Source organism: Hydra viridissima, unplaced genomic scaffold (genome assembly GCF_058129835.1).
Source record: "Hydra viridissima isolate aposymbiotic clone 2 unplaced genomic scaffold, HvirCarnegie_v1 scaffold_5, whole genome shotgun sequence".
Classification (NCBI taxonomy): Eukaryota; Metazoa; Cnidaria; class Hydrozoa; order Anthoathecata; family Hydridae; genus Hydra; species Hydra viridissima.
The window spans coordinates 15,874,535-15,888,153 of record NW_028324304.1 but is presented as its reverse complement, the minus strand read 5'-3'; the positions used below and the strand labels follow the sequence as shown (position 1 = coordinate 15,888,153).

Genomic DNA, 13,619 nt, shown 5'->3' with positions numbered 1-13,619 from the left:
ATCTAGATCTTCCTATATTTATGAACAGTAATGTACTGAATAAGTCATCTACCCTTTGTCTTCTAGGATCAAATCTTGCTTCTGATTTTAACCATCGGCTAAGGTTGTATTTCTTTACCATGCTTGCTACTTTATTACTCCTGATTCTATTCTCTATCCTCATTGATGTAAGTTCTATCTTTTTTATCCAAAAAAGAATAGAACTTACATCAATGAGGACCTCAAAAGTATTGTTAATTAGTATGATTCGTCAACAAAAAGTTCAATAGCATTGTTGGTTTAACAATAAACACAGATTAATTACTATCTAGATAGCAATAAATTTGTGTTTATTGCTGATAATAAAGTTAGATTACGGTATTAGTTAACTTTATCATTAATCTTAATTAATATATTGTCAATATCATTCAATTTATTTTAGATATTATTACATATATGTTCAACATAAATATTGTTTATTAATATGTTATCGTTCTAACTATATTATCAATCTAAATTTATTACTATATCAATCTTAATCGTTCCACAAATACATCAAACTTTGCCATGTTTAAATTGACCAATTTGCTCGCTTAATCTTTTATCTTAAAATAAATGTTTTACGACAAATGCCCTGATGTTACTATGTAGCTTAACATGAGTGCAGTTTTTGCCCTCATGCTATGCACATTTTGTGACATAAGGGCAGATTCATAATTACATTCTGTGTAACTTAATATTGTTACGCAGGCAAAATATTGTAACATGAGGGCAAAATTGATAGGCCAGAGCTAGGCAATTCGTAAAATGAGGCCAACTAAGAGTACTGCTACCACTATACTTCTACTACTACCACTACTACTACTACCACCACTACCACTACTACTACTAAAAAAAAAAAAAAAAAAAGAGGTATTGAATTTTGGAAACTTTAAACCCATTGGGAATTCTACAGTACTAGCAAAAAGCAACCCGTAATACGGGTTATGGTCGGTCTGTTACTTAACAGACGGACCATATTAATAGTGGCAGTTTTCCACAATTTAAAGTTGCGAAACGTTAACTATACCCTTTTAGAAAAACGCCTTCAAATTGACAAAATTAAACCATCTGTAAAATTAAAATAAAAAGTATGCGGATGTAAAATAATTTACCAATTATTCAACATTATTTAAGTAATTTACAACTGACGTAAGTCACATCAGTGTAAGGCAGAACCATTTTCCTCGACATAACTAAGTTCAACACAATATGTTTTTGGTTACTAACACAAAATAATAACACTTTATCATGCTTTAAATTGACGAAAAAGTAAGGCTATATTCTTGTAATATTTTTTATAACATGAATTTCAATAAGATTAATATTAAGCAAACTTAAATTATACATGATTTATTAATTTTTTGGTATCCCCTTGATACATTTTTCTTTAAAACAGGAAAATGTCTTTAAAACGTTAAATGCACATAGCCAAATAAATTTATTAAAAATAACTGACCATTACTATATATGGCACTAATCTGACCATTTTTAAATATATGTCCTCTTTGTTTCAATAGCTTTTAGTAAACGGTAACTTACTACCATTTGCTAAAAATTCCTTTTGTTACTTGAAATTTAATTCTCTTAAATATTTTGACACTAATAAAGGACCTCCCTTCCCCGTATTTGCCTTAATGGTGGTTAGGAGAATAGTTATTTTTATTAAGAGTAGTCAAGTTTTTGATGAAGACCTTTTACCAGAATAATGAAATGTAAAACAATGATTTACGTGTATAAGAGTTTTTTCTTTTTAATATTTATAAGATTTAAACATAAGAATTTTTTCTTTCCTCAAAAGTGTTGCAAATCCAAACTAAGCTAATTAATTAGTTAAAAACCTTATAAAATTTAAGCAACTCGATATTTGAAAAATGCGCTAAACTACAATATTCACCACCCATTTAAAAAGATTCCCTAAATTACGTACAGCAAATTATTAGGCTTAAAATAGAGAAAATTTAAAAAAAATTGCACTAATTGCATACATTTATATCATTTTAACTGACCAAAATTTACAATAAAAGGTAATCAGGTTTCTTTTTATAAATCGTATAAATGCGTCAATCGTAAATCCTAAAGAAAAAAAAAAATGGAAATATGATACTATAATTACAACAACAAAAAAAACAAACAAAAATAAAACACCACATAAAAACTGAAAATCGATTTACCTGTTTATAGTAACCCATTTTGACATGGCAGTTAATATAAACATTTATCGAAAATGTAACAATAAAACTTGTTTCGAAGTACAAAAGGATTAACAATACTATAAAAAAAAAAAAAAAAAATCAAATTAAGATATAAATTGCATTTTTAGCATAATGTTGTCTTGGCTTTCAGTAAATAAATAAAAGCAGTAAGTTCCAATAATGAAACTACCTATTATTCATTTTTTACAATAGTCACCAACATGAAGGTGTCTATTGTTAAAAATGAATACCAACACAAAACATCACAACAATAACACATAACAATAGAATATTTACATCCTTGATCCTAAAATCCAGTGAAGATAACAAAGCAAATTAAAATATGAAAGGCAAAATTAGAAAACCAATTTAAAGTTAGCTATATTTATCTTTTTACTAAACATATAAATACATAAAAGTATATTTGTTTTTATGTTCAATATTAGTTATTCAATTACTTCAAATTTAGGACATGAAAACACCCTAGACTTAAAGATCAAGGTTGCATACTCTCATACACATTACGCTAAACATTAACAGACATTATTATATGTTTTGAGAATAATTAAAAAAGGCTAGACAACACAACCTAGCTCCAAAGCAGTTACTCCGCCTGGCACTAAATGCTGCCAAGTCACAACTCTGCTATAAGTACATCGCTTGGCTGGCAAGGTTATCAATCTTGCTCAACATAATGCCAAATCACACCACTTTGAAAACATGGAGACAACATAATTTAAACATATATACAACTATAAACAAATATGGTTTTATATAACACATTTGATTAATAATCTTTTCAATTTGATGAAGAGTAGCTTGTTCAGCTATTAGAAGTGGGACTGAGTGGTGAATGAAATCTTCCATCATAAAAAAATTGTATGTATTCCAGAGATGTAAAGGATTGTCAGGTTCACAAAAGGTCAAAATAATTGAAAACAACTGTCTAATTTACTTTGGCGTACGTGTTAAAACCGCCTCAGAAGGAGTATTCTGCCATTCAGTGTCATATAGCAACAATTCTTTTAAAACACATGCTTCACGAAACGTTTCAAGGACAATACCATTAACAGTACGCACATCCTCCCAAGATGTTGCTCCTTTTGCTTGCAAAAGTAACAGTTTAAGAAAAAACAATTCTCCAGTTGGATTAACTTTATACATTCTTACTATCACCTTATTACCACCCCTTTGTCTAACCTTCCATTTACAATGTTTATCATCAAATATAAAGTGATAAGGAATGTCTACATACGAATAGCAATGTGCTCTTTCATTTTCAGTATTTAACTTAAACCATGCCATTAGGTGCATATCACACTGAGCTGCACGATCTAAAGCCATTTGTTCTGCTCCTTCTCTCAATTAGGTTAAATATATTCCTTATATACATATTTAAAACACATTTTTAAAACAATTATATAACACATATTAACACATACACAAAGAGTAAAAAAACACTTTACATTATTATAAAAACATTATTATAAGAACACATTGATAAAACAACTATGAAGCACTTAATACCACATACAGATACATATCAAAAAAAGCATATATGCAAACAATAAACGTGTGGAAACAAAAATTTTAAAAATGATGCAAGAAAATTTAAAAAGATACAAAATATACATTTACAAACAATACTCTTTACCTTCTTTTTTTTCTTTGTAAGAATTGTAATCCTCATAACAAAATTTAACCTTTACATACAATAACATGTGACATGCCATGTCAGTGTTGGCACAAAAGTTTAATTAACTTTTCAAAATTTTCTAAAAAAGAACAAAAATAGTTAATAGCATTACAGAAATTTCAATGTAGTAATAACCATTTTATGGAAATAGTATTAGTATAACTTTAAATAACATACATACCCCTATTTTCCTTATAAAAAATAAGATAATAAAAACAAAACTGCAAAAAGAAAAACTAAAACAAAAAAAATATAAACGATTTAAAAAATTAAAATCCTTTCTACTTTATCTAATAAAAATTTAAATCCTTTCTACTTTATCTAATAAATATTTAAATCCTTTCTACTTTATCTAATTAAAATTTAAATCCTTTCTACTTTATCTAATAAAAATTTAAATCCTTTCTACTTTATCTAATTAAAATTTAAATCCTTTCTACTTTATCTAATAAAAATGTAAATATAACTATTTTATATACTTACTTCATTTATAAGATGATCTTAGCGATTATTATTTATCTTCATATGATTCGTTATGTAATATATCTAAACTAATAATTAGATTCCAAAAGGAAGAAAGTTTTAACTCGCTTATGGATCTTTCTCCAATGGCCGCGTGCATTTAAAGAACGCGCTCTTTCAAAGCCTAGTAACTAATGACGAAACGACGACATTAAACATTAAACATTAATTTTTGTAGGAATTCTACAGTATACTCGGTGCAATTTGGTTAATGATTAGGCTAGCTAACACCCTGAATATGTTCCATAAATTTTCTGTTTTGTTTATAAGGAATTCGTACCTCGGTATAAACTTGGTTTGTTCTCAGCTTTATTTTTTGTTATTACCTCTGCATGTTTTGAACTTTTTTTGTTTGCTTATATTTTTGCTCTTTTTACTCAACAATTTTGGTTGTCCTGATTTCTGTCACTTAATTTATATGATGTGAAGTTGTTCTCCATGTATAAAGCAATTCCAATTATTCCAGCAATTATCAGCTTTTTGCCTGCCACATCTATTTTCATTTTATACTGTGAAACCTAGTAACTATAAAATTGATGAGTTGTTAAACCATGCTCTTTTTAGTTCAAACAAAAGTTTAAATTCTCCTTATTTGTTGCCAAGTGATGTTGCATGTAAATATTGCGGTTGTTTATTGTATATGCAATGTATATGTGTGTATATATATATTATTATTATTATTATTATTCTTGTTATTATTATTATTATTATTATTATTATTATAATTATAATTATTATTATTCTTGTTGTTATTATTATAATTATAATTATTATTATTCTTGTTATTGTTGTTATTATTATTATTATTCTTGTTATTATTATTATTATTATTATTCTTGTTATTATTGTTATTATTATTATTATTATTATTATTATTATTATTATTATTATTATTATTATTATTATTATTATTATCATTATTTAGACGATTGGCGGGCAGATGGGTATAGGTGGAAAAGACGTAAACGCGAAGACTCGTAAATGATAAAGCAAAAAAGAATTAAGTTGAAAACAACTGAGAAAAGACGTAAACATGAAGACTCATAAACCTGCCATATAAATAAATGAAAAGATATCGCAACTGGAAAACAAACAAAAGCTGTAAAAGCTCAAAAAAAAAGATAAAATCTGGAAGTTGGAGTTTTTGTTAGAAGAAGAGATTTAAAGAGGACTTTAAGAGAAAAGAATTTTTAAGAGATTTAAAGAGGATTTTTTTGAAGAGAAAGAATTTTGTGATAAGAAGAGTATTTTGATGAATAAGCAGTTTAATAAGCAGTTGAATAAAAGAATTTCAAGTAACATTTTGTTTTTAAGCAATAAACATTCACTCTGGTCGATGACAACAGTAGGCGGATCACCTGATATAAATCAGCGGATCACGCTTTTTTTTTGTAGAACAATCATTAAACTTTATAGAGTTTCATTTAAACAATCAAAATATTAGGCGAATGACTTAATATATCACTAAAACTTATAGAGTTACGCCTAATATTTTGATTATGCAATCAAAATATTAGGCGTATCACTTCATACAACTAGGCGGATCATTTGATATAAATTGGCGGATCACCATGTTTCTTTGTAGAACAATCATTAAATATATAGGAGTTTGATTAAAAGAATCAAAATATTAGTCGGATCACTTGATATAAATTGGCGGATCACTTGATACAAATTGGCGAATCACTTTGTTTGGCGCTATTTTACTTTCGCACCCCTCTATTTTTATTGCAGATTATGAAAGATCGTCGCTTACAACGAAGAAAACGTATGAGAAACAATACTTTAAGACCAACTTAACGTACTCTAATTTCAATTTCAAAAAATCAAAAACTCATACGAAAACACTAATATTCGCCATTTTTTCAACGCGATGACGAGTTTAAAAAACCACATAAATGTTACAGTTATAGACCTGGTTTTTATATGGTGTGGTTGTTGCATCATAATTTCCGCTACCATCAGTGTTAAAAGGAATTCGAAATTACCGCGTAATACGTAAAAAAGAATTCGAAATTACCAAAATAGGTTTCTTTTGTTTTTTGATCAAAATCTAAACTTTGATTAAAATCTTTTTACTATTAAGCATAAAATGGCACTTGCTAGAAGACCTACCATGCTTGATTTAGATGGAATTACAATAACTGATATTGGCTGTAGATTTAAAGGCAACACTAACGAGTGCATACGTTGGTGCAGAGAACTCGGGTTACTTACTATAGCCATGACCTCGATGTAATATTCAATGCAACGAACAAAGCTATAGTCGTAGTATTGATGGAAAGATTTGGCGTTGTACGAGAAAGCAATGCAAAAAAAACAATAAACATTCGAGTTGGAAGTTTCTTCGAACGATCCAAACTTAAATTATGGCAAACAGTTGGAATTACGTATATTTGGACTCGAAGTGCAGGAAAAAGTCGTGGGTTGTCGGTAAATGACATTCAAAAAGATTAAGAAGTCGGAGCCTGCAATACAGTGGTGGACTGGAAACAGTACTGCAGAGACATAGCCGTCAACTACTTTGTGAACAACCGTATTCAATTAGGAGGCCCAGGCTCAATAGTTGAAATAGACGAGTCACTTTTTTCTAGACGAAAATATAACCGAGGGAGAATTGAGGAAGTACAATGGATATTTGGTGCGTATGAGCCAGCAACCAAAGAGGGGCTCCTCATTCCTGTTGCGAACCGTGATGCAGCGACCCTATTGCCCATTATTACGCAATGGATACGCCCTGGAACAGAAATTTGGAGCGATATGTGGGGAGCATATAGAGGCTTAGCTGCACAAGGTTTCCAACACAATACTGTAAACCATACTTACAACTTAGTTGATCCAGCTACAGGGGTGACTACTAATAGAGTCGAAGCGATGTGGCAACAAAGCAAATCAAAATTCAAAGCTATGTTCGGACCCACAAATCATGACATGATACCAGATTATTTGTCAGAGTTCATGTGGGCACAGCGTTTTAAAGAACATTCTTACTTTCATTTTTGGGATCAAGTTGCACATGATTATGTAGTTTGATAACAGCAAGAAATACTTATAAACTTAATACATTTATGAAAAAGATTTATTTACTCTAACTTAATGTAAGGAAGTAATGGAGAAATAAAAATTACTGAATTGTTAATTTCTCCATTATTTCCTTGACAACCATTACAATAGCTGGTAAATTAAAATTTAAAATGTTAAACAGCGGTGAAAACCATGTTTAATTTTTAAATATTTACTTTCACTTTTTAAACACGTTATCGCGTTGAAAAAATGGCGAATATTAGCGTTTTCGTATGAGTTTTTGATTTTTTGAGATTGAAATTAGAGTACGTTAAGTTGGTCTTAAAGTATTGTTTCTTATACGTTTTCTTCGTTTTAAACGACGATCTTTCATAATCTGCAATAAAAATAGAGGGGTGCGAAAGTAAAATAGCGCCTTTGTTTTTTGGTAGAACAATCAATAAAAATAAAGGAGTTTGATTCAAACAATCAAAATATTAGGCGGATCACTTGATATAAATTGGTGGATCACTTTGTTTTTTGGTAGAACAATCAATAAAATTAAAGGAGTTTGATTCAAAGAATCAAAATATTAGGCGGATCACTTCATAAAACTAGGCGGATCACTTGATATAAATTGGTGGATCACTTTGTTTTTTGGTAGAACAAACAATAAAATTAAAGGAGTTTGATTCAAAGAATCAAAATACTAGGCGGATCATTTCATAAAAATTTGGCGGATCACTTAATATAAATTGGCGGATCACTTTGTTTTTTGAGTTCTTAAAATTTATAAAATATTATAAACTTATATACTTTTTTTTGTCGTTTAATAAAATTGTAATATGCAAATTCCTTCTAAATAGTATATCTTTTGTGAATTTAAACTATATCTGAATAGTTTTTTTTCTTGTTCGTTTAATGAAATATAACTCGCTTTAGTAACGTTTAAATGATCCGCCCCGCCGTTTGTACCGTTTAAATGATCCGCCCCGCTGATCCGCTCCGCCCCGCCGTTTGTACCTACTCAGAGTATTGATATGATATATATTCATTTTTAATAGTGTTATTCCTTATATTAGTAGACATAAAAAGTTTGTCAAAAATTTACTCAATTTTTTTTTTCTCTTTTAAAGTAGTTAAATGTGAATTGCAACAGCAAAAAAAAGCATTTTAACCCTGCGCTAATTTAACTAATTTAGCTGGGGGCTGGGTTCGGAAATTTAGCAAATTTGTCTGGTTCCATCGTTGGCTACGATAATCCAAAGATTAATTAGTAATATTGTCCGTTTGTGCCAATCCCCTATGCCAAAAAATTATATTAAACTTATGTTAAAAGCAAAAAAGACAAAAACAAAAAAAGAAAAAAGCACATGGAAGAAATGAATCAGGGTCACCAGCCAATAGATGCTTATGCTACGTCTTCAAGACGTCTGAAATTTAGACGTCTTGAAGTAAATTATTTCCATTCATTATTTCATTAAAATATGAAAGAGCATAAAAGAAACAGCAGGCATGTTTTAAAATAGATAAGTTTTTGAAGTTAAATTGTGATCTAATAAGATCACATCTTTACTTCGTATAAATCTGATTGAAATATTTTTTCAAGTCATTATTTTATTTTGCAAACACGATATGTTATATGTATAACAATAAATATATTTATTCACTAATATTATTATCTTAACTACCTATTAAAAATTTTATCTGAATTTCTTGGGTCTTCTTTGAATCATAACTTTGACGTAATGCCTCGACGTTAATGGGATAGTAAAATGTATATAAAGAGGTACATGGGACAGTACAGATCATGCAAACGTGCAAAACTTCTAACAGATGACTTAGAAATGGACAATACTGGTATATCTTCATTGACAGAATGTTTCACTGAAGAAAATACTATTAAAAATAATGAGGAAATTGTTGATTTTAATGTTTTAGTTAAAGCTAATGTAAAAAAGCTCGACTTATAAATCAGTGTTGATTATCTTCAGTCAACAAGTATTCAGTTTTGGTCTATAGTTGGGGCGTTGTTAAATCTGATTTAATTTTAATAGCTTTAAATTGTGGACATAAAAAGCGATATTGTTTAAATGATTTTATGAAAGAATTAAATACTGTGGGAAAAAAGGTAGTGCTAAGTAGTACAGAGTTTTACATATCAATAAAAAATATTGTTTGTGATGCTCCAGCACGATCTTTTTTAAATCAATTGTAAACCACGCTGGCTATAATTTTAGCAGTCAGGAAAATGCACTTTAACAGGTCCTAAAATAATAATTTAAAATAAAGTGAAATAATGTGCTTAACTATTACAAAGAATAATAAGAAAAAAATTATAAATGTTATTTGACTAGTGAGTGTATGTGTACATTCACATTCAGAAAAAACTATGCCAAATAACTTGTTGTACGTAACTTAGGGGATCTTTTTAAACGGGGGGTGAATATTGTAGTTTTGCGCATTTGTCAAATATCGAGTTACTTAAATTTTGTAAGGTGTTTAACTAATTAATTAGCTTAGCTTGCATTTGCAACACTTTTAAGGAAAGAAAAAATTCTTATATATGTTAAATTCTTATATATGTTAAATTCTTATATATGCTAAATTCTTATATATGTTAAATTCTTATATATGTTAAATTCTTATATATGTTAAATTCTTATGAATATTAAAAAGAAAAAAACTCTTATACATGTCAATCATAGTTTTACATTTTATTACTCTGGTAAAAGGTCTCCATCAAAAACTTGATAACTCTTAATAAAAATAACTCTATTCTCCTGACCACCATTAGAGCAAAAACGGGTAAGAGAGGTCCTTTACTAAAAACTATTGAAACAAAGAGGGCATATATAAAAATGGTCAGATTAGTGCCAAATATTGTAATGGTCAAATGATCAGTTATTTTTAATAAATTTATTTAGTTGTGTGTATTTAACGTTTTAAAGTCACTTTCCTTTTTTTTAAAAAGAAACATTTATCAAGGGGATACCAAAAAATTAATAACTCATGTATAATTTACGTTCGCTTTATATTAATCTTATTAATTAAAGTTCATGTTATAAAAAACATGACAAGAATTTAGCTTTACTTTTTTGTCAATTTAAAGCATGATGAAGTGTTATTATTTTGTGTTAGTAACTAAAAACTTTGTTATTGTTTTGAACTTAGCAATGTCGAGGAAAATGGTTCTGCGTTACACTGATATGACCTACGTCAGTTGTAAATTACTGAATATTAAGTACTTGGTAAATTATTTTACCTCCGCATACTTTTTATTTTAATTTTACAGATGGTTTAATTTTTTCAATTTAAAGGCGTTTTTCTAATTGGGTATAAGTTAAGGTTTCGCAGCTTTAAATTGTGGAAAAAAGTCACTATAAATTAAGTAACAGACCGACCATAACCCGTATTACGGGTTGATTTGTGTTAGTTAAAACAATCAATATCAAAGAGAAAACGGCTGGGTTGTCGTTTGTTGTTTTTGTGAAAAACTTTCTTGGAAATAAAAAAGCAGAAAACTATGCAGATTTAGATTTAAAACTAAAGCAAAACATGAATTTGTTAATAATTAGTATAAAGTTGATAATTTTCTGGGACAATATTTATAGGATGATATTTATAAAAGGTTTATTTTCAACAGCTGGCATTTGTTTTCATCTGCTTTCTCCTTTTGTTTTAGTTTGGTAAACAACTTTTATTGTAAAAAATATTTCGTAGCACTTGGAAATGAGTTTCAAATCTGTATTTTATTATTTATTATAATGTTTTGCAAAATAAGGAAATGTTTATTGCAAAAAATCTGTAGCATTCCGTAAAAATCTGAAACCAGATTTGAATTCAGCGTATCAAAATTATGTAAGAACAAGTGTCAAATTTAATGCAATAAATTTTTTGTAGACCTGTGCTATAAGCGCAAGACATCATCATCAAGAAAATACTTTTAAAGTCATAGTGATAAAAAATACTTTTAAAGTCATAGTAAATAGCCATTTAATATGATAAAGTTATATGAATAAAACAATCATTATATGTACCTATTTTCTTTAAATGATGGCTTCAAATATTTCAGTAAAACTGATCATAATTTAGGATTGGCAGAAGAAATATTTTATTTCTCAAATGAGGTTTCACGATAACAAAGAAAGGGTTGTTAATAACAACCCTTTCTTTATTGTTTTGTTATTTTAAATGACTTTATTTATTTAATTAAAACTCGCTTTTTGTTTAAGATAGTTGATATATTTCATTGCAAAACTTGTTTATACATTTTGTTAATGTGTATAATAAAATATATTTTATATGACAATATATCGTATATTGTTGAATAACTACGTTATTTCGCCTCACCATTGGTCATTCCAATGTCTTACATTACAAATCAATATAAGTGAGAAGAGTTATATGAATCAACTAGAATTAACACTTTATTAAAGCCCGAATAAAAGCTCGAACTAAAAACCGAAAAAAAGAAACTTCGTTATGTTTTTGAAATATTACGTAAATATACGTATTGACCATTTCGTAATTAATCAAAGTATGACCTACAAGACATTTGTGTAATAATGTTAATAAATCAAATTTGTTTAAGCAGGATTAAAATACTCTTTTTTTTTTTCTTTTTCTTAAATAATAGGGTTCATGTATTCTTTTTTTAACTTAGTCTGTTATTTCTCAAACAGCATAACTGGTATATTTGGAATATGTCATTTGTAAATTTTATTTGGAACAGTAATATCGTGAATTCCAGTTTTCTAAAAAAAGAATTTTTCATCGTTTAAGTTGAAATTGTCATATCATTACCAAGTAAAGTATTTGGCGCTTCTGCAGTTTCTCCCCCTCCCCCTTTTTTTTAATTTATTTTATTATGATTGATAATGATAGAGAATTTTATGCTGATTCAGAATAATATGAAAACATAAACCTGAAAATCAACGGAAAGTGCTTTAATTCGAAGTCAAAGTTGTAAAAAATCCCACTTTCTCCCCCTCCTCATTTTATGATTGATTCTGATAGAGAATTTTGTGCTAATTAAGAATCGTATAAAATCATGGGTCTCAAAATCAACGGAAAGTGCTCTAATCTGAAGTTGAAAGTACAAACATTCACCACAAATCGTTAATATTCGCCATGTTGACTTCACTAACTTTACGGTTGATATTGTTTTTAACCGCAAAACATTGCCAGCCTGGTTTTTACTATAAGGAATTGTTCCTAGTTTAATATAGACGCGTAAGTTCTTTCCAGAGGTATCAGGCAGACGATCGAGTTTTCAAGTTATAAAACGTGTTGCTCTTGTGAAAATGCGATTCCTTCTTAAGAGTATAAGTTTTATAACAGAATTTACGATTAATTTTTCGAATATAATTTTATTTTTATGTTATTAAAGAAAAAAATTAGTTGGAAAGACAAACTTTCTTAGAGATATGAGAAAGGGCTTTCTTAATGTTCTTTGCAATAAATGTTCTTAATAATTTTGTGTAGCTATGAAAATAGCCGTTTTTTGATTTACACAACCTTAGGCATGAATTTTAATGTATGTTACGTTTGATGCACACAGGATATCAAACAGGACACGCTGTTAAAACTTAATCCCAAAATTGAAATAACCGATGTTCGGAAAATCTCTGCATCCACATAAACTCGGATAAATAATCAGCTACCATTTCGCGATTAGTTGGCCCCATCATTGATTTGAATTTTTGCATTGGCCTGACACCACATAGCTACCACGTCATTTGTTGTTACACCTGTCTGTGGATCTACAAAGTTGAGGGTGTGGTTAACGGTACCATGTAACTATGCAGGAGCTTGCAAATCATATGCTGCACACATGTCACTCCAGACAATATAACTAGGAAGTTTCCATTGATGTATGATAGAAATTAATGTTACAGCATCGCGATTTTGGACAGGAACCATTGATGTATGATAGGAATTAATGTGCAGCATCGCGATTTTGGACAGGAACCAAAAAGTCTTTCTTCGTTGCAGGTTCATACCCTCCAAATATCCACTGCTACGGGATTATTCTACCAATTATATATTTTCTTCGACAAAAAACAAATTCATCTATTCCAACAATGTAGGTACGTGGACTGATTTTTTAAAATTAAGCATATACTAAAATGTTATATATCATTAGAAAGCCCTTCAATACAGTATTCTAAAGGTGAAAAAGT

The 13,619-nt window shown here is 28.8% G+C and overlaps 2 protein-coding genes across 2 annotated transcripts in view; one reads left to right on the top strand and one right to left on the bottom strand.

Annotated features, from left to right (window-relative positions):
* Window positions 1–2,292: 2,292 nt before the first annotated feature.
* LOC149888927 (uncharacterized) lies at window positions 2,293–4,038 on the bottom strand. Its single transcript, XM_090087992.1, has 2 exons — window positions 3,868–4,038; window positions 2,293–3,573 (listed from the first exon to the last, which is right to left on the bottom strand). Exon 2 carries the CDS (start codon window positions 3,555–3,557, stop codon window positions 3,165–3,167), a length of 393 nt encoding a protein of 130 aa, XP_089944118.1. The 5' UTR covers window positions 3,558–3,573; window positions 3,868–4,038; the 3' UTR covers window positions 2,293–3,164.
* A 2,485-nt stretch (window positions 4,039–6,523) lies between these two features.
* Window positions 6,524–13,619, top strand: part of LOC149888907 (uncharacterized) — a 280,117-nt gene continuing 273,021 nt past the window's right edge. Inside the window, exons 1-2 of the mRNA XM_090089138.1 lie at window positions 6,524–6,587; window positions 6,911–7,335. Of these exons, the coding sequence (XP_089945264.1) occupies window positions 6,524–6,587; window positions 6,911–7,335 (489 nt within the window). The remainder of the gene's footprint in view (window positions 6,588–6,910; window positions 7,336–13,619) is intronic.

Excerpts from the sequence above, each read along its gene's own strand:
- LOC149888927 (XM_090087992.1), bottom strand. The coding sequence starts at position 3,557 with ATGGCTTTAGATCGTGCAGCTCAGTGTGATATGCACCTAATGGCATGG.